The sequence below is a fragment of the Malus domestica genome, chromosome 04 (assembly GCF_042453785.1).
Source record: "Malus domestica chromosome 04, GDT2T_hap1".
Taxonomy (NCBI): domain Eukaryota; kingdom Viridiplantae; phylum Streptophyta; class Magnoliopsida; order Rosales; family Rosaceae; genus Malus; species Malus domestica.
The window spans coordinates 27,867,955-27,893,908 of NC_091664.1; the positions used below are offsets into that span (position 1 = coordinate 27,867,955).

Here is a 25,954-nt window from a genome sequence, read left to right on the forward strand (position 1 = left end):
AACATCGTTTGTATTGGAAAGAAAAGTTATCATTTCTCTCATGTTGCATTTGATATGCTAAATTTATTTTAAGTTAAACATAGTTTAACCTATATAGCTTTGGGCTACCATAAACATCCTATGATATGAATGAAGAGTTGTTCTTTTAGATTTTGAAGTAAATGGTGAAAAAAAAAATTTAGAATTCAATGTGATGAAGTTTTAGGAACATGTTATGCTATTGAATTACACAGTTACTCTTATCTCCATAAACGGAGGTAAGAAATGCACTTGAAGTAGAAATTTTTCAATATACTAAGAACACAAACCAGTACAGCAAGTGTCATAATACAATTGCTTGAAGGGTAGGAGTCGACAGTTGGTTTGCCATGGTTGAAAGTCCTTCACTCAATTTTTACTATTTTACTTTTACTCTATTTCTGTTTGTGGTTAAATAAGAAAAGGGAACAAGTTTATTTAATTTGCCCCATTTGTTTACTACTACTCTTGGTCTTCAACTGCTTTTGTGTGAGGTAGGCCACGTTTGTGTTTATAACACCCGTCACGTCGTATAAGCAAGAGGATATTCTCCAATGACACAACATACTTTCTCCTACTTTATAATAATTTCAGCTCACATTTGCTCCAGAAACCAACCCGTTTAGAAGCCTAGCCCTTGGGTGGGAGAAATTTTTTTGTAGTGTTGTCTAACCATGGAAGTTCGAAGTTCTCACCTTTTAGCCACCGAGGGTTAGGTGAGACCATAATACAAAAGGTTGTATACTTTTGTCAGTTTGTAGGGAGATTTTTCCTTGCAACCAAGAGATTGTTCTAATGTTGTTATATGTTCAATAGATGTTTGTCACATGTTCAAAAAGTACATGATACATCATCCGTCCAATGAACATTAGTCAAGTGATGCATTAGAAACTATAGAATATCTCTCTGATTAAAAATGATGTGCTCCAAATGACGGAATGCCCGTACTTAAAGTTTTTCTCCTCCAATTCCAGTAGGGTTGATTGGACCAATACTATAATTCAGATTGGTACCATGATAAAAAATAGACCCAGAACCAAACCTCGCACCAAGCCAAGATCTCTGGTTATTCAAACTTGAATGGAATTTGACGTGTAGTAACTTTACACAGCTTCATCCTGGATAAAACATTGATCTATTATTGCAGTTAAAATTGTACATTTTGCAGCTTGCAATAGGAGAACTTAGTGTGGTACCTCTGTTGGCGGGGAATGAATTGCGTGAATGAAGCCAAGACGAACCAATCATGCAATGTCGTATGAGAAATCTGAGAGTTAAAAGACATGACACGTGGTAAGTTTAGAACAATACTACCTTAACATTAAAGTTCCACGTAAATCTCTCTCCCTTTGGTGGATCCGGTTTGTAGCAAGGGGATTTCTAGTTTGCAGCACCAGTGTTCTTTATCTATTAGAACTTTAACCACACATTCAACTATCGGTTATTTCGGTGCATGTCATACACCGAAGCAATGTACAATTTTGGAGCAGAGTTGTAGGATTAGAATAGATTAATCCAATCACCAAAAGTGAATAAAGAATTGGATAAAATGTTAATCCCTCTTGCAGGAGAACTAATCGTTCAGAAAATGTGGAGTAATTAATCTCACTACAACCCCATGACCCAAAACCTAAACACCGAACCAAAAGCCCGGAATACTTAAGTTATCCATTCCAATCCAATCTAGTCCGATGAGATCAAATCCTACCTCATAATCGAATTCAATCCTATACACCAAGGATTTCACACGAGAAATGAAAAATGGTTTACTAGCAGTAGATTCTAATGTTGAGGAAATTATCATCTGGAAGAAAATATTTAAAGAGGGGCTAGAAGTTCTTAATACAAGGCAAACTTAAAGAGAGACTAGAAGTTCAAAAAATCAGACACCAATTCATCCACCAGACAATTCAGTATCCCCTTCTCAATCTCCAAACCCTCTTCAAATGCTTCGACTTCAAAGTCAAGCCATCTCCCACGCTGAGTGCTCATGTCCTTGTCCACAAGCTCATCCCCCATCAGTTCTACCATGTTTTTACAACCCGAAATCTCTTTGTACAACTCCTCAGCTAGCCGTCCCTTCCTCTGAGACAATGTGGTCAATCTATCCCACGCTTTGCCGCTTCCCACAAAAATTTGCTTGCATCTGAACTGCAGGGTTTCGTTTACGCAGTCAAACATGATCTTCTGCTCGAGCTTCAGATACTCTTCTTGTTCTTGATTCTCCAAATGGTCAAAGAGACTGGGGGTGATGACGTGTTGAGCATCACCCAATGCGAAATCTTCCATCTCTAAATCTACATTGCTTAGGATGTATCTTACATATTCCAGTTCCCAATCGTTTGTTTGATTAAAATAATAGGAACCTGAGATTACAGTCGTACTCTTTCCGCTGGCATCCCCTGTGGAAGCTGAAGAGGCTGAGTCGAGGAACTCTGAAACACCATATGAAGAGAATGAACTACCTTGATCTTGAACTTGAGCCAACGAACATCTCTCACTGTCACTGCCTGTAAATGAAGAGTATAGCATGCATGTTAAATCATTTTTCTATCACAAGAACATAGTGCCTAAATTATACAAAAAGGTCCAGGGGGTGGTTTGAGCTTGTCTTATCTAATTTTTACTACTTGCAAGACTATCAACTAGCATAGACATTCTCAAAGCTGTGTAAGTCACGTTCTTGGATATACATAAAACTCGTCCGTGCCTAATAGATCTTTTAATATTTTCTCTGGTCCACTAGGTTCTTGGCTATTCTTTGATAGTAATGAGTAAATGCGAAGCTATTCACAGTGCAAAAACTCTTAATCTGACACTTAGATCTAAGAAATTGTTACTGAATGTATGTACTGGAAAAGGAAGATATAGAAAAGTTTAGTTGTACCATTGGTGCTACTTCTGTTATCTGTGCAGGTTCGACTCTCAAATGAGTGCTCAAAAACTGAAACTGGACTAAGACGTCGATCAAATTCTTTTCCAGTTGCACTGTTTCTGATGCTACTGCTACACTCTTCCACCCCTTCTGATCCCTGAAATTGTTTAAGAGAATTTGATTAGCATGTGAGTATATCTTCATGACGTAAACTAAGAATCAAAATAACGCAGCTCTTGACAAGATTAATGGGAAGTGAAAGAATTTTGTCCAAAATTTCAAATAACAATAAAATCTAAATCTTTTCCACAAATATGGATCAAATACAGACTAGTATAGCTGATTGCTTAAATTGTCACCATTATCTCTCAAATATTTTCACCCAGCTGTAGTGGAATTTGAATTTTATTTTTAACACAGAACCTTGACTTTGAAGCACGGATTGGTATCTTAAGAAAAGACCTATAATTCTAGGTACCTATAGAACAAACTAAAAGTGAAAATGTTTGTACAAAAGAAAAAGGAAAAACCAAGAGCAAAAAATCATGAGTCATGAACATTAAGAATAAAACAGAATCTGCATAAGGAAAAATGTTTATACAAAAGAAACAAACCTGCCACTGCTGGTTAACCTCAACCGACAAGCAACCATTGTCGTATGTGCTGTGAGTTTTATCTTTGGTTAAACCAAATTTGAACCCCTTGCCTCTTGATGTAGTGCTAGCCACACTGGAAATCATATCTTGCAAGCAAGACATAGAACTACCAGAAGTCACTTCACTGGATTGATTACGCTGAGATGACTCAACTTTACATGACAGTTCTTGAAGCTTTTGTTCCAAAAGGACACTCAAAGCATCACCACCAATCACGTTCAACCCAGGTGAAGATAATGTGAAATTCTCTGGATAGAACTGCTCATCATTGTTACCAAAAGAATCAATACAAAAGCAGTTATTTATACTTGTGACTTGAGGTGACTGCAATTCAGAGAATGATCTTTTTAGGGGAGACGTGAATGTAAATGAAATAACATCCATGCCTTGGTTCCTATTATCTGAGCCGAAATTGGTGCACCCATTCCTTGAAACATTACATTTCACTGATCTTTCATCCTCCCCAATATATGCTTCATTGGAAACAGTTTCTTCTGAACGAACATCCCGATGAACAGACCTTAACTTTCCATAAACATTCTTTCTTGTGGATAATGGAAACTTTTTTCCAGTAGCAGTTGCCCTTGAGCCCATCTTTCTGGAACCAATTTCAGAGCTTAGAATAGTCTTATTCACAGTTTTGCTTGGCCCACTAGAGCCGTCAGGTGGCCGCATTCTTCTAGTAGGCTGATTAGGAACCATGCCTTTTGAAGTCATTTTATCTCTGTTCGATACACAATTCTGCTTCTGGTTATTCTGCTTGAGCGCAGTTCTTGTGTTGTCAACGGAAGTTCTCTTATGCATAGGTCTTTGTGTACCTGACCTGCTCTTGGAAAACTGATTTTGTTTGACCTCATTTTGTTCCTTCTGGTTCATAAAACTTCTATTACTAGAAGAAGTTGACCCCTCCCTTCTCTGAACATTGACCTTTGCTTGTTCTTCAAGTGATAGTGATTTGCCCTTATTCCTCATATCCCTGTAACTTTGTTTTTCTGAATCCACAGAAGCCTTGGCTACTGGTACATTACCTGACCCGTTATGGCGCCTGTCACTCGGCAGTCCTTTCATATACCTCAAGTCACTAGCTTCCTTGGGTCCTTCAGGTCTTGATGCTTTACGCACAGCTTCCATCTTCTCCTTCAAATCCCGAATTCTCAAGGGAATTGAAGAAGGCCCCACAGGTGACACTTTGCTCCTGGCAGATGGTTGAGGACTTGCCTCAATGATCTTTGAGGCTGCCTCCATTACATAAGCCGCATTTTTTGGTGGAATGAAGCCAGGACTCTTGATAGGTGACAAAAGCTTATGTTGAGGAACTGGAATTGACTTAGCTGATTTTGGAGGCAAAGCTTCTGTTTGAAATCTCTCAATTGGGTGGCATGGTACCTCCTGTGTCCTAGGCTCTACAAGATTCCAAGAAAACCTATCCAGCTTCTTTGGCACATTTATGTACTCGGTGGCATAAAAATCACTCCATAAATTACGACCACTCCTCTCATGTTGAGATGCTTTAAGCGACTGGGAGTCAAAGAGTAGGGCAGAAGATGGCTCCGAGGCAGTTGAAGCAGGCAGCGAATCCAGACCCATTAATCTAGCAACTACACCAGGGGCTCTAACCCCACATCCCTCATCACTGGTCACTGATGAAGCACAATTCCAGTCATTACTTCCTTGCTTACTTGAAGTGGTTGCAGTTCCACTCTCATCCACCTCTACCTGCAAATATCCCAACAGTATAAAAAGTACAAATGCAGATTGTCAATACTTCCGTCACATGAAAAAGAAACAAGAGTATGACTAACATCAGAGGGTAGAGGATCTTTGCCTACCCTATAGAGCCCTGGCTTTGAGAAACTCTCCACATATTCTTTCCCATGCTTTAATCCTTTACAGTCAAAATGCCAAAAGTTAAACACAATGCTTAACTAAGAACCACCACTTGCAGATAAATACGCGAGATACACAACAAAAAATGAAGTAAAATGGAAAAGATAACTACCCGATGATTCAGAACTGGCCGAGAAGAGCTTCTTCCGAGATTTTCCATTCCAGTCAAACAAGTTAAGAAAGCCCCCTTTTGAACGTTTCTTCTCAACCTCCATTTTTGTCTTCCACAGACCTATAGGAGCCTGGGATTCAAACAAAAAGGACCACTTCAACAGAACCCATGTGGCAATTTGTACTAAATGTGCAAAGGTATTCAAATATAACAATACTAACAACTAATTAGCATAAATTAAGACCTAAATTTTACCTACATTGCTTATTGACAGATTTAAAAAAAAAATACAAAAAAAACATAACTACACTAAAGTTTCAACATTTGCTTAAAATGTACATCATTCTTCAAATCAACACCACAAATCGGATTATACCACTGTTAAGTTTGATATTTCTGTATTTCATACTGCTGCAATGGCAGCATTGCTTTATACATTGGATACGTACACGCATGCATTAAACTAAGTATAAATGAAGGTGGAGTCCTCTCTGCCCATAGTGCAGAAACTGCCCATAAAGCACAAACACAGATGCACAGCCCACGTGGGCAGTTTAGCTGTCAAGGCATGGGTTGAAACCATGTGCAATATTCCTCTGACAGGTTTGCTCTTTAACATTCCCCCTCAAGTTGGAATGGATGTTGATTATTCCTAACTTGTGGAGCAAAGTCGTAAACTGATGTAAGCTCAGTGGCTTTGTGAAGATGTCAGCTGGTTGCTTCATGGTTGAAATATGAGACGTCCTGATCATACCACTTTGAATCCTTTCTCGTACAAGGTGGCAGTCAATTTCTATGTGTTTGGTTCTTTCGTGAAAGACCGGATTCGAAGCGATGTGAAGTGCTGCTTGATTATCGCAATACAACTTGACTGGATGTTTATGTTTGATACCCAAGTCTTGTAAAACATATTTCAGCCAAGTGACTTCACAACAAGATGCTGCCATTGAGCGATATTCCGCCTCCGCACTAGAACGTGACACAGTGTTTTGTTTCTTGCTTTTCCAGGAGATTAAGGATTCTCCAAGGAATACACAATATCCGGTGGTAGAACGTCGTGTGTCACGACATCTGGCCCAATCTGCATCACAAAAGGCATTTAGTTGGATTGGACTTCTTGCAGAGAGAAAGATACCTTGCCCTGGTGTATGCTTAATGTATCGTAAGACTCGGTGGGCTGCCTCCAAGTGTGGAGTTCGAGGCTTCTCCATAAATTGACTAAGAATGTGGACAGCATAGACCAAATCAGGGCGCGTGATTGTCAGGTAGATTAGTCTCCCAATAAGCCGTCGATAAGAAGAAGGATCAGTGATGCATTGTCCTTCGTCCTTTCTGAGTGATAAGTTTTGCTCCATAGGAGAGGTGGCTATTTTTGCACCAAGGTAACCTGCATCCTCAAGTATTTCAAGGGCATATTTTCGCTGTGAGAGAGTGATCCCCTTACTAGAGCGAGCAATTTCGATGCCCAAAAAATATTTTAGTTGGCCAAGGTCTTTCAACTTGAATTGCTTCGTAAGGAAAGACTTGATATCCTCAATTGCTTGTATGTTATTTCCTGCCAGGATAATATCGTCAACATATACAAGGAGAGCAGTGAATTTACCATCATGGTTTCGGACGAACAATGAATAGTCTGCCTTGGATTGTTGATAACCAGCTTTGCTCAGAGCACAAGAGAGTTTGATAAACCATTGACGAGAGGCTTGCTTAAGCCCATACAAAGATTTATGAAGTTTACAAACTCGTGTTTCCCCCTTTCGTCCGAAACCAGGGGGCAAGGACATGTAGACATCTTCTTCAAGGTCACCATGAAGGAAGGCATTGTGAACATCAAGTTGGTGAAGGTGCCATTGTTGGACTGAGGCAACGGCAAGAAGTAGGCGGACTGTAGTCAGTTTTGCAACCGGAGCAAAAGTCTCACGATAGTCTAAGCCTTCAATTTGGCTATAACCTTTGGCAACCAAGCGTGCTTTATACCGCTCAACTGATCCATCAGAACGAAATTTGATTTTGTAGACCCACTTACATCCAACCGGCTGCTTTCCAGGGGGCAATGGTTGAAGAGACCATGTCCTATTTGCAGCAAGGGCTGCCAGTTCTTCTTCCATGGCTAAACGCCATTGGGGGTCGCGTACGGCCTGTGAGAATGAACTGGGTTCTATGGCAGCTGAAATGGAAGTGGTGAAAGCACGATGGCGAGCAGATAAGCGATCATATGTGAGTACATCAGACAAAGGATAAGAAGTACCTACCACTGTGGTCAATGCCGAGTGAGATGAAGGGACGGACCGAGAAGGAAGGTTGATGCCAACGTGATATTGTTGAAGATAACCAGGTGCATGAGTGAGGCGTTTAAGACGAGGTGGTGAAGGGGATTGGTCGACTGAAGAGGATGGATCGACTGAAGTGGATTGGGCTACTGAATCTTGTTCTAGTGGAAGGGACGGATGAATGATGGTGTCATCACAGTCAATATCTTGAGTATATGGAAACACAACAGGTGAGATGGCAACGGAAGAAGAAAAAGGGAACACATTTTCATGAAAAATAACATCACGGGAAATAAAAATTTTACCCGTTTGAAGGTCGTAAACTCGATATCCTTTTGTGCCGTATGGATAGCCAAGAAAAATACAACGTGTGGCTCTTGCATCAAATTTGGTTGGTCTATGGTGGTGTGTGGAAGAGAAACATAAACAACCAAACACTCGCAAATGTGCATATGTTGGCTGTTTGTGATGAAGGATTTCATAGGGTGATTTTCCGTGAAGAAGAGGAGTGGGAGTCCTATTAATGAGATAAGTGGCAGTTAGGATTGCATTACCCCAAAATTTCTTGGGAAGATGAGATTGAAAAAGCAAGGCTCTAGCAACGTTAAGTAAGTGGCGGTGTTTACGCTCTGCTACCCCGTTTTGTTGGGGAGTAGAGACACAACTTGTTTGATGTAGAATGCCTTTAGATGAAAAAAAATGGGTCATAAAAAATTCTGGACCATTATCACTACGAAGAACCTTAACTCGTGTGGAAAATTGTGTTTCAACAAGGTGGATGAATGTGATGAGATATGATCGTGCATCTGATTTGTGATTCATTAAATAAACCCATGTGCATCGTGTGAAATCATCTACAATGGTCAAGAAATATTGTGCCCCTGTGATAGTGGGAACATGGTAACCTCCCCAAATGTCAACATGAATTAATTCAAAAGGAGCTTTTGTATTAATAGAACTCAAAGGAAAAGGAGCACGTGTTTGTTTGGCTAAGGGGCAGATCAAACAATCATCAATGCTACAAAAATTCAAATTTTTAATGCAAGGAGAGATAGCCCGTAAGGTTTTGTTGGAAAGATGGCCAAGGCGTTGATGCCAAAGCTGAGAAGCAGAAAGAGTAACAACTGACACTGAATTGCACCTGGTTTTTGTCACATTATCAAGGTAGTAGAGGCCTCCTTGTTCAGTTCCCGTCCCAATCATCTTCCCCGATCGTTGGCCCTGAAGTAGACACTTTTTATCAGTGAAGATGACAAAGCAAGATGAGGTATTAGTGATTTTGCTGACAGAAATTAAATTCAGTTTAAATGATGGAACACAAAGCACGTTGTAAAGGACGAGATCGTTCGAGAGACGAACTGTGCCAATATGTGTGATATCGGCAAGTGCATGATTGGGTAGGTGCACTTGTCGACTGTATACCGGAACGCTTGTGGTCATCAAACTTGGTGAGCAAACCATGTGGTCTGTGGCGCCAGTATCGAAAATCCAGTTCCTTCCCTTATTGAGAGGAGAAGCACAAAGAACTCTACCTGATAAATCATTCATAGTAGAGGTGGTACCGACATGGTTAGATGTGGATTTAGATTGGCTCTTATCAAGGAGTGCAAGCAGGTTGTGGTATTGCTCGGGAGTGAGGCTGTAGGATGAAGGAGATGTTGCTGGAGGCGTTGGTTTGATGTCAACGTGATTAGCCTTGGAGTTGAACCCCTGCGAGTTGGAACCCCTGCGATCTTGATAATCTCCCTTATCGCTGTTGTCCTTTGCCTTTTTCAATTTGCGGCATTGGTCTATGGTGTGACCTCTCCAATTACAGTAGTCGCACTTGAGGTGTGCACGACAGGTTTCTGAAGTATGTCCGGTTGCATCACAACGGCCACATTTTAAATGGGAATTTCTAGGAGAAAAATTCCTACCAGAGTTTCGCATGTTGTCCCGCACGGCGAAAGCTGCGGCATCAGTGATTGAAGACCTTCCAGGAGCATGTATTGAGACTGCTCTCTGTTTCTCATCTTGAATAATGAGTGAGAAAGCTTTGTTGACAGCAGGGAGAGGATCCATAAGTAAGAGTTGCCCACGAACTGCAGCGTAGGATTCATTGAGACCCATGAGAAACTTCATGGTTTTCTGACTTTGTTGAAACTGCATCAATTCTTTCGCAGCTCCACATGCACAGGTTGGGAGAGCGCACAAGGCATCACGTTCATCCCAAAAACTTTTCAGTTTGGTATAATATGCACCAATGTTCAAATTTCCTTGAACACTTCCATGTATCTCTTGTTCGATATGGAAGAGATGGACACTGTTTGTGTGAGAGAAGCGTTCCTTCAACTCATTCCAAATATCAGCTGCAACATTGTTGTAGATGACACTTGCACCAATATCTTTTGAGACAGAGTTGAGCAGCCAAGATTTCACGAGGTTGTTGCAACGAGTCCACTGTTGGTATTCAATTGTGGACGTCGACTCAGGCCTTTGAATGGTTCCATTGATGAATCCTTCCTTGTTCTTGGCATTGAGGGCCATGGTCATGGCTCGGCTCCAAGTGGAGTAATTTTCGTCATTCAATGGTTGTGTGACGAGAATCGCTCCAGGCTGATCGGAGTGATGAAGATAAAGAGGATCGCTGGGATCTTCGTATTTGGTGTGTTTGCTGGAAGAGTCAGTTGCCATGTTCACAGACAGTGTGCAGTGGCTGTGCTTAGCTGTGCTCTGCGGCTGTGCTTAATGGCTGTGACAGGTAGAGCAGCGATGGCAAGGCAGCGAGTGTGCAGCTTGCAGTGCACTGGTTGCTGCAGTAGCAGATGTCGCTGTTCACAGTATAGCAGCGAAAGAGTGAATGCAGAGCAGAGCAAAGGATTACCTGTGCTCTGATACCATGTTAAGTTTGATATTTCTGTATTTCATACTGCTGCAATGGCAGCATTGCTTTATACATTGGATACGTACACGCATGCATTAAACTAAGTATAAATGAAGGTGGAGTCCTCTCTGCCCATAGTGCAGAAACTGCCCATAAAGCACAAACACAGATGCACAGCCCACGTGGGCAGTTTATCTGTCAAGGCATGGGTTGAAACCATGTGCAATATTTGCTTAAAATGTACATCATTCTTCAAATCAACACCACAAATCGGATTATACCACTAATTATACATATGAAAAAGAAGCAAATGGATACCCCTAAAATCAATAGAAAGCACAAATCTATAATCTTTTCAATCAAAATCTCACCTCAAATCCTTCATCTGCGGAACCCCATTTTTCGACACTGTAAAGTTCACTCCTTTTTCTTCATTCCCTTCTGTAGGCACAGAAAATCACTCAAATCCCACGCTTTTTCCGAACTCAGCAACCGAGATTCAAATACGCAGAAGGACCTTCAGTCAAATGAGTAAACCTCCAGTCAATTTGAACCACATTCTCTTCACCCAAGAACCCACATTTACAAAAAAACGCCAGCTCTTTCTTTCTATTTTTGGACTAAATTTTGTGGTGAAAAACAAGAACAATCAGGTGTGGAGGAAATGATTGAAGATCTGAAAGCGTAGAGCAGCAGAACCATTTGGGTTTTGAAAGTAAAGAAAACAGTCTTTAAATTTCAGCGAGAGAGAGAGAAAGTCTTTGGGAATGCAACAGAGGAAAAATGTCAAACTTGGAGAGAAATCAGAGGGAAATTTGCAGAAACCAGAAACTAGAAGAGAGAGAGAGAGAGAGAGAGAGAGAGAGTTTGAAATGGAAGAAAGAAGAGACGTTAGAAATTCGCACTGAGCAAGGAATCGGATGAAAAAACAAGAAGAAAACGCATCATCGCTGTGAGGGAGAGCTGCTGAGTGGCTGATGAGTCCTGTGAAGCTTGAGAAATGCCATTATTTTATTACTTATTTATTTTCTGGACCACTCCACCACCCTGCCTCCTTTTTTTATTTAATTTTTTTTCAGGTAGATCATGTGCCACAGCGTATACCGTCCTGCCACGTGGACTCCAAATTGAGAAATCAACTTATATGAAAGAACTCATTATCATTTGTTGTCTCAGTGCAATAATACATCGTCGTTTGAAAAGAAAGAAAAAAATTGCACATGAGAATACAATATTGGACAAGGGACGCCACAGACAGTAAATCTGTTTCAATCATCGCTGACTGTAAATTCGTTTAATATAAGACATTCTACTAAATTGATAGTTTTGAGCCCTATCTTTAATGCTAAGATCAATCGAAGGTTCAAATCACTCGAATTAAAGTCGTTTTGATCCTATTTTGGGAATTGCCGAGAGAGTTAGAAAATCAAACGACTTTCTTTCTTCTGTCGCATAAATTTTCATGAATGTGAACCAATGTGTCTTGTTTAAGGGTTTTGGTGGTCCATAAATTATGGTCAAATTTCACGCTTTATGAAGTTATAATGATTTATTTAGCTCTCTTTAATCACCTACTCATAAAAATATGAGACTTTATATACTTAGGATTCATTTTAATCATACACATTCATAAATAGATTGCGTACACAAGAATTTCTCGTTACTTTTTTTCCCAACATCGAGTCCATTCATTCATCTGTCGATAACTTCAGCAAGATGGATGGCATGGCTCCGACTCGCCCTTACAGTTTTCTGCCAATACGTGCAATGCTAGTGGTTTTGACGAAATTTCTAAGGATTTTGACAATAGGTGGTAAAGTGAGACCAAATATTAGTCAACATGCCAATGCAAATATAGGAGTAGGATTATCTTCTCTCATCTTCCTTTCTTCCTTTTTATAATATTGATTTAATTTAATCGTGACTGCTCAAATATAAAGGAAGAAAATAAGAGAAAATTTAAAAGGGATAGAATCATACTCTATAAATAATTGTGACGTTTGGTAGTAATGTGAGATTTGACAATGCATTCAAGGACACTACAATAATTAACCCTTAGGCAAATGCAACAAAATGCATTAATGACATGTTTTTTACCAATAAAATTTAAATTCAGAAAAAAACATAGTTCTTTTGTCTTTAAAAGGGAAAAATATAATCATAGTTCATTATTGGTCTACAATACAGTACAACTTCACACAAGTAGTAGCTGCCAGTACTTGGGGGTGATTTTTAAAATAGGTTATGAAGTTCTAATTTTCTCATATTGCATTGAAGGGTATTGAAATTGTACCATTTGTTTAGTACGTGACGTATTAAGCTTGAGACTCTTATACAAGTTCATGTTTAAGTTACATTTGCATTATACTGACAAAAAAACTCATAAATTTAATTTATTAGACGTTCAAAGAGACAAAAATGTGAAAATTGGTACTATTTCAAAACCTTAGATTGCAATGTTAGAAAATTAAAACTTCATGATTGATTTTGAAAATCACCTAAAACTTAAGAAGCGTAAAATGCAATTACCCTTTATGTGTGTGTGTGTGTGTACGAGCCCCTTATTCAAATAGATTCCTATTTTTTGGTTAAAATGGAGCCTAGTTATAGAGCCCACTACACATCGATGAACACTATGTTTTAAAAAATATTGAAATTTCATTATGATAATAAAATGAGTAAATGGTTTCAGATTTAAATTATTTTTTGTAATGATGATCTATGAATGAAAACATAAAAAATATATGATTCAGATCGTTGAAATTTGATATATAATTGACATCACAATGTATTTTTACCAAAAAATAAAGATTCCTTTGGATAAAGACTCTGTATTTATATGTATACATTTATTTACATTTATATTTTTTTGATGGTGACATTACTTTTCACAACTTAAGGGTGTTGCCATCTTCAAAGTTTTTTTTGCTGCTTGTTAAGATTCCATGCAAAAGGTCCACTATCCTTTTCTTATAGATAAAAAGTCTCCTTTTAAAAAAATAATAAAATACAACATTTGGCCAAACAAGTTTGTTTTCCTTTGTCTTCTTCATATCTCCGGCGTCATTACATGTGAGGATGATCTTGATATTCTCACCTGAATCCCTTTCATATGGGAGAAACTTTCTTCACACCCGGAGCTGAAGTGACGGTGTTTCAAACCATTCGTATGAAAAAACTTATGTGAAATAGGGCATATTAAGATAACAACATTCTAAATCTATCACCTATCATTGTGTGTTTTACTTTACTTATATAACGTTGCATGTTGGTTTGGAACGACGATACCTACAAAGAGAACAAATGATTGGAAATAGATCTTTTTTGGATCTTATTGTCTAGAGCCAAAAGATCTGGCAATTGGAACCACTCAAATTGAATTCGACGGTCCTCATTAACTCATTGCGCTGATTCACCTCACACAAAAGCTTTAATCTCTCTTTCTCACAAATCAAAAATCCAAATTTATTGATCCTTAAACTCTGGACAATAAATCCAAAAATAATCCAATGAGAGCGCATACATAAATGTTTTTGCAGACAGAATGAGCCCACAAGAAACACATTATCTAGGGTTGTTACCAAGTCATAGTCTAGTAGAATCTAATGAGGTCTGCTTACTATTTTGCAACACTTAAACAATATGTTAATCGCTATGATTGCATGTGCCATTTGTCAACTAATTCTTTATGGTTTCTTAGATCTTGGTCTTAATCATAGATTTTTGGTTTTAAAAAAAATATCAATATCAAAATCATAATTCATTTTTCCTTTTGACCACAAAACCACGTCAATATGACAAGACAAATGGTTGGCAGAGTAATAATTGAAGGTCAACTAATAAAGCAATGTTTTTGGAAAATAACTTATATACGCGAGATAATTTTTGCCATTCCAATCTTCTTTTATCTCACTTATCATGTGACAACAAACATTTATCTTGGAGAGCAAGCCTTGAGACAGTTATCACAAGGATTGGATACATTCTTGCATGCATGTTCATGAAACGACTCTCCAAAGTGTTTGATTAACATTTGTCTCCGACATTAAAACGTATAAAAGAAGCTAATGTATGTACGAAAATCATTAAAATACAGCATTACATAAATAATATTAAAATATATTAATATTAAAATTTTTAAATAAATTAAAAAGGTTTTTTTGGTCATAAATTAGAAGGTTGAAAACTCAAATGGGGAACAATGAATTGTTTTTTCTTTCTTTTTGTGAATAAATGAAAAATAAAATATAAAAAGATCACCTAATTGAAACAACATTTGAGGAACATTCACCTTCCCAAATCCCACAAGTGAGGAAAAAAAAAAACTTCTAAAATTCAGAAGTTAGAACCAACGATCACTTTTCCATTGCATGCATGCATGCTAATTTGCAATCATGAAAGCCTCGTACACACATACGTAGGATATACGCTCGTACGTACATTATTCGTACACACGAATTGAATGGGAAACTTGGACATTTGAGCTTTCAATGTCTTCAAATCGGTCAAAGTATTTCAAATGGTACGTACAATCTCGAGACATTTCCTCTTGAACCAACGGTATCCTTTCTTCAAAGATCTCTTCACCTTCCCCTCAGCACCATACAACTTATACCTAGCCACTCGGCCTCTTCTCTTAATCTCTGGATCTTTCCACCACAATTTCATCGACTTCGACTTCGTCGACGACACTCTCTTTGTCCTCGCCTTCATCCCCCCGATGCGGAGTTGAAGATCGTTGCATTGTCCTGTTTTCATGGAGGGATTCGGATCCCATGATGGATGAAAATGTGGCCTCCCCATGTACATTGTGCGGTTTTCGCTTAATCTCCTCACGTTCACCATCTCTAGGTTGTTCCGGCAGCCAGCAACTGCATATGAACGGTATCGAATCTCCTCCATTGATATTCTCTCTCTCTCTCCCGTTCTAGAAAGATTTCTCTTTGAATGTTTTCGCGATGGAGAGGGAGAGAGTTTAGAGACTCCGAGGCATGTTAATTATGTGCATTATTAGGATTTATTTTTGCCTTTTTAAATATATTAAAGGGTGGCTAAGAAGTGATTAGTTGGTGTTCTTTGTTGGGTTGAAGACAGGGAGGAGAGAGAGACACCGAGAATTTCGGGTTGGATTTTTGTTGGCCAAGGTTGGTTTTTGTACACAGTTCTGAGTGCCATGTCAACCTAAGTAAATTTAGAGAGTTGAAGGTTATTACTGTCCTGCCCCTGAAGTGTAAAATGTATTTGTAATATTAAACAAAGTTAGTGTGATACAAATAGTTTTTTTTTTTTTTGGGTCAAAGTGATACAAATAGTTTACACACCCCACTTCCTTCACATTAAACTCCCAATCGGTTGAAAAATCGTTGCTTTGTTTTGGGTTGTTAATGAGAAATTCTTTGGTCCGGTGAGCGTTACCATGCGCCCGTATTTATAGTAGTAATTCGGTCTAATAATGTCACAGACTCACATGCTAATCTTATTTTTCACCATCAAAATGTACTTGGTCCATCTAAAATTCTAAATCTTTCTCCACAATGACAGAAATGTCCAAATATGAGATGACAACATCATTTAAGCGAGGAAAACCAAAATACATAGGACGGTCTCAACTGTGTGTGGCCGAATGTGTGATGTAATCCACTTGACAGACCCAAAAATTTCTCGTTGTTAGGAGGGTGTGCAGTGTGCATTGACGACGCCATTGTGGATACTCAAATTGGTGATCCTAGTTTAAAGGACATGTTGATTTGGCCTTATGATCGTCGAGGGATTTATATAGTTAAATCAGGCTATCACTGCGTTCATGCAAAGCCGGCTCAAAGGGTCAATTGGGCTTCGTCTTCCTCCTTATTTATTCCAGGAAATTTATGGAAAGTTATTTGGAAGCTACATACCCCACCTAAGCTTCGATGTTTCTTTTGGAAGACAGTTCATAATGCTTTGGCTACGTCGGCGGGCCTATTTACGAGAATGGTGGCACCCTCACCTCTTTGTCCAATATGTCAAACTCACAAGGAGACCATTGAGCATCTCTTTCTTCTATGCCCATGGGTGGAACCGATATGGTTTGGTGGTATGTTGAATCTTAGACTTAATCGCAATGCTATCACAACTTGGGTGAATTGGCTTATCACCCTCACTAACTCCACTTCGAATTCGAAGGTTGAGGTGGATAGAGTGTTATCATATGTTGCATTCACGTGTTGGCAAATTTGGAAAACTAGATGCAATTTCCTTTTCCATAAGTAATCTATCAACCCGAGACATGTGATCGCTGTCATTGATACTACTGCCTGTACATTCCATGAAGCCTCCAGGGTCCCGGTGTTGACTTCATCATAGGCCAACCTTGTTGCCTAGGTGCCAGCCCGTTGGGTTCCTCCTCCTCCTCTATTTGTCAAGCTCGATGTCGATGCTAGATGGGAGAAAGCTACAAAATCGGGTTTCTCAGGGGTTGTTGCTTGGGACTCTTCTGACACCTTTATTGCTGCTAGGAGGAGTAGTTATGTTGCTCAATCTGCGGCAGCTGCAGAGGCAGTTGCGATCCGTCATGGCTGTGAGATAAGAGCTGTTATAGGTTTCAACTTTATTGTGATTGAATCTGATTCCTAGGATTCTATTTCTTGCCTTAAGGGTAAGATTTCAAATGGCAAGTGGGAGGCATTTCCAGTGCTAACGAAGTGTAAGTTGCTTGGAGATTCCCTTCAAGACTTTCACTGGTTTTGGACTCCAAGATCAGCCAATATGGCGGTGGACATCTTAGCGTCACAAAGAAATATGGAGATGTGTGATTTTACTTGGGTCGATAGGCCTCCATCTTCTTTGGTTCATGTATTATGTAGTGATGGACTTCCTTGTCCTTCTTAAGTTAGCTTTGGTAACGGAAGGGGTGACGCTTGTTGTTTGCTTGTTGCATCTGTTTCCTTCAACCCCTTGCATTACCCGGGTTTCTCTGATGCTTGCCTCGGGGTAGGCTTCATTATGTTTCTTTGGCATCTTTGTCCTGGTTATTAATCGTTTCCAGTTTCTCAAAAAAAAAAAAAGTGATTTTTTGTGCCTTTTTCTCACCTTACACATCTGTGTTTATTTCTGATTTTTAAATTAAATAAATCAAAAGATAATATAAAAACATAAATACGAGTGTGCAGAATAAGAAAAGGTCAAATCATGTGCTCATATCCTTGTGCACAATTGAACAGGAGAAGGACCCAAAGGGAGCTGGGGGGCCGTTTTAAGGTTTCAGTCCAGCACCTGACTCCTTAACCATATTACATGGTAAGGCCATTTGCAATGGTTTGGGATAAAGCTTAAGATTTAAGCTTTAGACACCCCCCTCCCCGCCCCCCAATTATTTTCAATCATAGCGCTAAAATAAGCTTTGGGAAGAAAAAAATTTCGGTTAGATTTCTCTCAAGAATTAAGTCTGGCTTAATTCATTCTGGATCAACCAATGCGCGCGGGCTGCACGACTAAAGCCCCACGCCCCAAACAGACTTGCCGCACGCCACACGGAAGCATGGTTGGGCCCATTAGGACGGGCTTCCACTACATAATAGAGCGAACGACTCTTTGGCTAGTCAACGGCTCATAATATGACCGTTGGTTGATCCAACAATAATATTTTAAACTATTTTTTATTTTTATTTATAATCTAACGACTATAATCAAATGAGATCAAATTTAACAGTGAAAAAATCATTCAACAGCCCAAATACATATCTAACAGATAAAACAATTAAAAAGGTTATTTAACTCAATTTCACCCGAAAAACTCTATAAATACCTAAGTTGCATGATTCTCCATTATTTATCCGAATTTAAACATTTTTAGATTAAAATGTTCATAAAATAAATTTGAATAGTCTACATAAATTTATTTTTTCAAGAATTACCAAAAAAATTCAAACTAAAAATATTCTTTAATAATCTTGGCTAAAATTTTAACCATAACCATTAGAAGATAAAAGTTGTTTATGAGTTATGGCTAAAATTTTTAAGCTTTGTCCCAAATCATGCCACATGGACCAAGGGAGATTAAATTTTGAAAACTAGGCAAATGCGAAAATATTTAGAATTCTTGACCATCATCTTGATTGAACACCGTCTTTTTTTAACCAAATGGATAAATTTACAGGTGTTTACATCCTAATCCAACGGCAAAGGGAAAATGCGACGCGGCTAAGTAAGTTGCTGCTGCTCTTCCTTTGTCTCAGCTTCTGATGACTCCTTTCGACTCCCCTTTTTGGTCTTCTTATTATCCATGTGGGAAACCTGTATATTAAACCAACGCATTCAATGGTTCAATGAAGAAATGTTCATGCACGATGACAATTCATCGGAAAAGTTTTTGTATCTGTACTTACGATGCAGGATTTCCACTCGGGTTTTTCCCCCTCGGCAGTCTGGGAATGATTCCGAACATGGCGGAATATGTGAACTAGAACAGCTGCATCGATAGCTGCATACTCCAGCTGCACAAGAATATGCCTCAAGTTTATTTGAACTACACAATTGGATGTAGAACTCAAACATCACGTCATGTCAGATACTAAAACTTTAACTGTAGTTGAGTAATCTAAAGGGCGACCACAACCCAACAAGGCTCCCCGCTTTGCGAGTGTCAGGGAGAAATCAATTTCAAAAGTCATTGCAGTGGTAAGAAAGGTGAAATGTATATGTATAAAAACTACCTGATTGGGTGTCAAAGGTCGTTGCTCCCAATTGCTATTCCTTCTTGTCTTGTTCAAACCAACTCCCAGTATTTTCTGATGCAGTACACAAAGTAAATTTCAATTTATGAGCATTAGAATGCAAATAGATAGAACGACAGAGACATAAAGAAAAGATTGTTGTGTGTTCAATTCTGGTACCTTTGCAAGCCCAGAGAGACCACCGCGAGCTTCTTTGAAAACATTCTGGACGTCCAGTAACATCTCATAGTGTTTGAAACACTCTAACTCTCCATACGAATGAGCCAACTGCTTCATATCACATTGAAAATTATAGCCTACAAGGAGCATAATTCACAGGCATGCTTAATTTCCAGTTTATTTCATTTATGCACATCGTCAGGAGGCTCTATTTTATCCACTGTATTACAATTTCTCATACCAAGTTTCAAAATCCTAGGAGATTGCAGAATGCGAGTTACGCAATCATCCAGGACGTCAGGAACGTCATTGAATAACTTGATCAAGTCTAAGATGAAAACCATTTTTTCAGATGCGATTTGCATGATGGAAACCTGAAACATGGAGAAAACACTTCAACAAAACAAAGATTTGTAAACGGAAGGAAACTTGTTAGCTGACTATGAGAGTATCATTCAGAGTGAACATGTATTTGGAAATGTAGGGAAAAAACAACTGAAGTCTAACAAAGAATGAAATTCAATATGCCTTATTACCTTGCTTGGTTTGCTGCCTTTTACATAGTTCGGTTTCCATTCGCAATCAAGACCCACAACTTTGCATCCCTCAAAGTGAGAGGTTGCATTGCGCAAGGCATCAACTTCATCAACCCAAACAACACCTTCTACTACCAACTCATTGAGATGCAAATAACGATTTTCAAGAAGACTTGCCTCAGGTACTAAATAAAAAAGATAAACAAGTTATATTAAATGTACAACTTCGAGTTGCTATCTTCATACGTTGTCTTTAAATAGTAGAAAAAGGAAAACTACTAGTTGTGCTAAAGAACAAACTTAGATTGCTAGGATTGACAGCTTCACTGCATTAACTCTAGAAAAATAATTTCATAACGATAAGCGAGGTTTAATTAACGTTTGTTATACCTTTTCCATTTAAGAAACCTTCAAGCGAGTATCGGTCGCATAGCTCATCAACCTTCTCTGAGTAACCAGCTTCCATTGCTAAGTAAACCTTCAAAAGTAACAAGAAAAAAAAATTTAGCAATACCAAAAGAGTATAATTCATTTAATATGAAAAGAATGCAACCAAGCATACATTCAGACATACATGCATACATATATGCAATTTGGAAATGCAATCTATTCCAAAAGCTACGTACCAAATATTCAAGAAGCTGTCTATTACTGTTTGTCCTTGCTTCTGCAACTTCCCAGCAACCTTTTTCTGCTAGTTTCTTTATAGTGCTGAAAGTATATGATTAACTCTTATTATTTTAAATAGCGAGAAAAGGTATTCAAGACCAACAAATAGAATGATTGAAAGGAAAGTAAGTGGAAAAAAGAAATAAATTTGACAACCAAGCATAAATATGAATATAAAAAAATACCTCTCTTTATACTTGTGGTAAACATCGGGAAATTCATGTCGGAGATTGTTTTTTTGTATAATGTCATAAGCATTTTTTAGCATGTTCCTGCCAATGTACTCCTGGACAAGAATACATAACATTGGCTTTCCCATGAATGTTGCCCATTTATCTGCTGCTTTCAACTGTCTGCTTTCTATCATACGATGGAGAAACGATTGGCCAGTCTGGCAGATAGAGAAGTGCTCTAATAAAGTAACCGCAGCCATATATGATTGAGACTCTATCAGTCCAAATATATATTGCTCAACAAACTCTTTTGCATTGTCAAATCTGCAATTATTCTTTGCATTTAGGCACATTACTTTATCAATGTTTGCCAACTGAACATCATAAACTTCAAGTATCTTCTCAACTATCCTCTCATCATGGTTGACAGAGCCCCCAACAATATCGAGAAACAACTGGGCAGCGAGGTCCTTTGCTTCCATAGCGTCCCCCGAGCATGTTTCCAATTTTAGGAAACGGCGAAGAGCAGATATAATCAAATGACTGAACCCTTCACAGTATAAATCAAATATAGGCAAGACATAGAGGCACTGAATAAAAAAAGTAGCTGGTCCAGGTTGGGGATCATTGCGTAGTACTAGATGAACCTGTTCTTGAAGAACTCGGAACTTCTTAGTTGCCTTAAATGTGCCTATTACATGTAGAAAAGAAACATTACTTCCAAAGTACATGCAGAAAAGCTGAGAAAATAAGATCTTATATTCAAACTCAGTTCAATTTGCAACCAAAAAAAAAAGTAGCATAGCATACGAGTAAATTTCTGCAGGATTGGACTACAGCATATTGGTATAAATTCATCCTGGATCTCTAATGGTAATCGAAACACACAACAGAAGTATGCCTCACTTGTGAGGGCTAAGTGCCTATCAAGTTATTTGGAAAGGCAGACAGAGTAGATGGTAAAGTGAACAGTTGGTTCTATCAATACTAAGACAGGTTTTATCTTGCCTCTGTATGGAAATGTCTTGGGGCATAAGTTTTGTTAAACAGTTAGATGACTGAATAAATGTCAATTTTAAAACAAGCAGGATGATTTTGAACTAAAATGGTTTAATACACTACATGAAGGATTAATTTGGGGAAAATTAATGATTGAGTAATTGACCACAGCGTGGTACACCACTAACACAAAAGGCACAACAAGTTAGGATCAAATTCCTCGTCACAACATAATCATGCTTAAAGACAGTGAAATTAATGATTGAGAGCAAAATACCCTTACCATGGAAATAGCACTCTTTCAAGAGGTATATGAATACCAACGGAGTAATATGCTTCAGGTCAGAAAAAGCATGCTTGCAAATAGTTGATGTCTGATTAACTTTGCCTTGCTTGTTATGTATGTCAACTCTTTCCTCCAAGCCCATGCCAGAATGAAGTGACGGTCCTCAGAAACTGAACCAAAATTAGTCTGAACTAGTAAGTGGAGCACTGAACGGGTATCATTTTCAACGCTGCTACAATTCAATAGATGCAATCTAGTATCTGAGATCCAACAACTTCCTCTCTTAGTCGCGTATGGATCATTCAATTGCAAGTAACAAATCCAATGCTATCAAATGAGGCAATACTCGAACCTTGCGATGACATAACAGTTGGATAGTCAGTAATCGAACCCAGTTAAGAAATAACAATCTGCCCTCTATCAACTATGCAGTTTAAATCAATCTCTTTGCAATAAAGCATGCACATTTACAAGTAAGGAAGGACATCTTACATATTAGACCTATTACTTCTCACACCAAGGATCAAGAACAATAACAGCAAAACATACATTCATACTCATACATGAGGCATAAATAATCGAAGAAAACGCTAATATCTCTTCGAAAAACACTCGAAATTAGTCAGATAAACAGCAATGAAATTGAACAACATCCACAAAGAATTACAACAAAGGGCAGCTGAGCTAGCATTAAGCATCCACCACCAACAACAACAACAACCAAATCTTATCCCACCAAGGGGGGCCAGCTGTAAGAACCCTAGAACGCTACTGCACTTGATTTTGCGCCCAACATACATGCGTTATATTTTGTAAAAACCACACAGATCATGAACATAAACATTAAGCATTGACCATATATGGGCAGGAAAAAAACCCCAAAAAAAAAACTCTTTTTCCTTGCATAAAAGAGATACAAACTATTTTAATCAGCTCAAATGTATAGTTTTCTAACAACACAAGCACAAAAAACTAAAAAATAAACACTCGGAATTTCTTATGTTTTCCTCAATTTTCTCGGCAACCAAACAGTGCCTGGAGAAACTTACCCGTTTTTCAATCTCTCTGCAAACTCTGCCCCGGAGCTTCCTCGTTTTTACTCCCAAAATGTAAATAAATAAATAAATAAAAAGGTGAAATATTTAAAAGAAAATTAAAAATCATAAGGAACTGATACATACGGGGGTGGCCCCACCGGATTTGTTCTCCGAAAACGGCATAAAAGCTTTTTATTTTTCTGCGGAGTCGCTAACGGATATTTTCTCTCTCTAAAGGGCAGGTGAGCTGCTCGCGGCGGATGCTAAAATGCACCGGCGGGTTCGGTGGGCACTGCTCTCCTTGGCAGGGAACGAAACGAGATCAGAAGCAAGGGCATTTTAGACTTTTGGGATTGTTACAAAATGTTTTTGATGGGGTTGTATGAGAGGGCACGTAGTTGCGTCGGACTAGATCCTCGCTTATTTTATAAAGTGGGGGCTGGAAATTGACCCAAATAAACTTCAACTATTGGCAAACTAGATATATAATAGAATAATCCTTCATTACGAGTAAGAATTCATGTTCAAAATTTGTTGAGTTGAATTTTTAGAACTTGTGATTATGATTGATACACATATCGTAAATCACTTTGTAAAGGTTATCTTTAAAATAATTAAAAAATTAAAACTAATGTTGTTAAGTCAATCAACTTGTAGCAAATCGATAGATGATTGGTAATGCTTTTACCAAATTTGTTCATATGTTTTATACAATTCAATGACTAAACGACCTTAGTTTAATTGATTTTTTTTTTTGCTGAGATGAGAAAGTCATTTATAAAATGAATGGTTTTGATTATAAATATGAAATTCAGTGAATTAATAGCAAATAGTTTTGAGTAACACATACAAGTTGATATCACGATATTGGTTCTTAGGACTCCAAATAATTACTTTTACATTATATTAAAACACAATTACAAGTGTATTAGAATTTGGAGTCTTTTGCACGTAGTGGATTGCTCTAATGGTAGAATCTTTCTCTTCAACTCACTGCATTGTGGGAGAAATTACAAATTAGTACTAAATATCGTTTGTACTTAAAAAGAACTCTGAATCTTCTATTCACTAAAACTATTGAGAACTGTTGTAGCATTCTAAAAATCTCATTCTACACTCCTCACAGGTGTATTTTACTTTCTAATTATAGAAAGTTTTGAGTGCAAAATGAGATTTTTGGAGTGCCTTAGCAGTTATTTTACTTTCTAAATAAAATCCTTGTTTTTTCTTCAAATATCTACTGTATCTATTCCTAACAGTGTGCAGGAGGCCTTAGCAAATTCCTGCTGGAAAGATGCAATGAACGAGGAATTGAGATCGTTGAAGAAGAATGCTACCTAGGAAATAACTGACTTACCAGCTGGAAAGAAATCTATGGGATGCAAATGGGTCTATACAGTAAAATACAAAGTAGATGGAACAGTGGATCGCTTTAAAGCAAGATTGGTGGCAAAGGGGTATACACAGAAATATGACATCGACTATACTAATACGTTTGCACCAGTGGCGAAGATCAATACAGTCTGTGTTCTACTGTCCATAGCAGCAAACCTAGATTGGCCTTTGCAACAGTTCGACGTAAAAAATGCATTCCTCCATTGAGATCTAACCGAAGAGATTTACATGGATCTTCCACCAAGGTGTAATGATCCGGACATACGGAAACAAAAGGTATGTAAGCTCAGGAAATCATTGTATAGGTTGAAGCAGTCTCCGAGAGCTTGGTTTGATAGATTTACCAAGTCCATGAAAGCATTCGGTTATAGGCAAAGTAATTGGGATCACACGTTATTCCTGAAATGCCAGAACGGAAAGGTTACATCTCTCATTGTATATGTGGATGACATGGTGGTTACTAGTAACGACCCAATTGAGCAAGTAGCCTTGAAAAAGTATTTATCCTCGAAATTCGAAATGAAAGATCTGGGTTCTTTAAAATATTTCCTTGGGATTGAAGTGTCGAGATGTAAGTTCGAAATATTTCTATCACAAAGGAAGTATGTTCTTGACCTTTTAGAAGAAACCGGCATGTTGGCGTGTAAGCTAGCCATTACTCCGTTGGCCGAAGGACTGAAGTTGGGTATCGATCAGAACCAAGTACCGGTCGAAAAAAGGGAGGTACCAAAGGTTAGTAGGAAGATTAATGTACTTGGCCCATACTAGGCCAGATATTGCTCATGCATTAAGTGTAGTTAGTCAATATATGCATAATCCCGGAGACCAACACATGAGTGCTGTTATGAGAATATTGAGTTACTTGAAAGGAATCCCTGGTAAAGGAATTTTGTTTCGGAAGAATGGACATTTCAGAATTGAGTGCTATACATATGCTGACTGGGCAGGATCGACGGATGATAGGCGCTCGACATCCGGGTATTTCACCTTTGTTGGGGGAAATCTAGTAACGTGGAGAAGCAAGAAGCAAAATGTCATAGCAAGGTCAAGCGCAGAAGCCGAATTTAGAGGTATGGCACTTGGTATTTGTGAAATCTTATGGCTTAAGTTTTTGTTACAAGACTTGGGGGTCAAACATGGTTAGCGGATGAAGTTATTTTGTGACAATAAAGCTGCTCGTGATGTTGCTCATAATCCAATGCAACATGATAGGATCAAGCAAGTAGAGGTTGACAGGTTCTTTATTAAGGAGAAGCTAGAAAGCAAGGTCGTTAAGGTTCATTCAATAGGAACTGAAGACCAAGTAGC

General features: G+C 38.4%; 2 protein-coding genes across 4 annotated transcripts; both read right to left on the reverse strand.

Moving 5' to 3' along the window:
• Nucleotides 1-1,773: 1,773 nt before the first annotated feature.
• LOC103433883 (uncharacterized) lies at nt 1,774-11,730 on the reverse strand. The gene is made up of 6 exons (XM_008372169.4): nt 11,053-11,730; nt 5,549-5,678; nt 5,379-5,434; nt 3,508-5,265; nt 2,906-3,050; nt 1,774-2,528 (listed from the first exon to the last, which is right to left on the reverse strand). Exons 2-6 carry the CDS (start codon nt 5,649-5,651, stop codon nt 1,885-1,887), a joined length of 2,706 nt encoding a protein of 901 aa, XP_008370391.3. The 5' UTR covers nt 5,652-5,678; nt 11,053-11,730; the 3' UTR covers nt 1,774-1,884.
• A 6,990-nt stretch (nt 11,731-18,720) lies between these two features.
• LOC103433884 (uncharacterized) lies at nt 18,721-23,708 on the reverse strand. 3 transcript variants are annotated; one of them, XM_070820009.1, is made up of 11 exons: nt 23,264-23,708; nt 22,212-22,566; nt 20,942-21,620; nt 20,714-20,798; nt 20,478-20,565; nt 20,088-20,272; nt 19,793-19,925; nt 19,552-19,688; nt 19,372-19,446; nt 19,045-19,152; nt 18,721-18,952 (listed from the first exon to the last, which is right to left on the reverse strand). In XM_070820009.1, the coding sequence occupies exons 2-11, from the start codon at nt 22,354-22,356 to the stop codon at nt 18,860-18,862; spliced, it is 1,728 nt and encodes a 575-aa protein (XP_070676110.1). In that variant the 5' UTR covers nt 22,357-22,566; nt 23,264-23,708; the 3' UTR covers nt 18,721-18,859. The 3 variants fall into 3 exon arrangements, with proteins under 3 accessions (XP_070676110.1, XP_070676111.1, XP_070676112.1); XM_070820010.1 differs by having other exon boundaries at nt 22,212-22,384; nt 23,264-23,587; XM_070820011.1 differs by having other exon boundaries at nt 22,212-22,384; nt 23,396-23,580.
• Between the last annotated feature and the right edge of the window lie 2,246 nt (nt 23,709-25,954).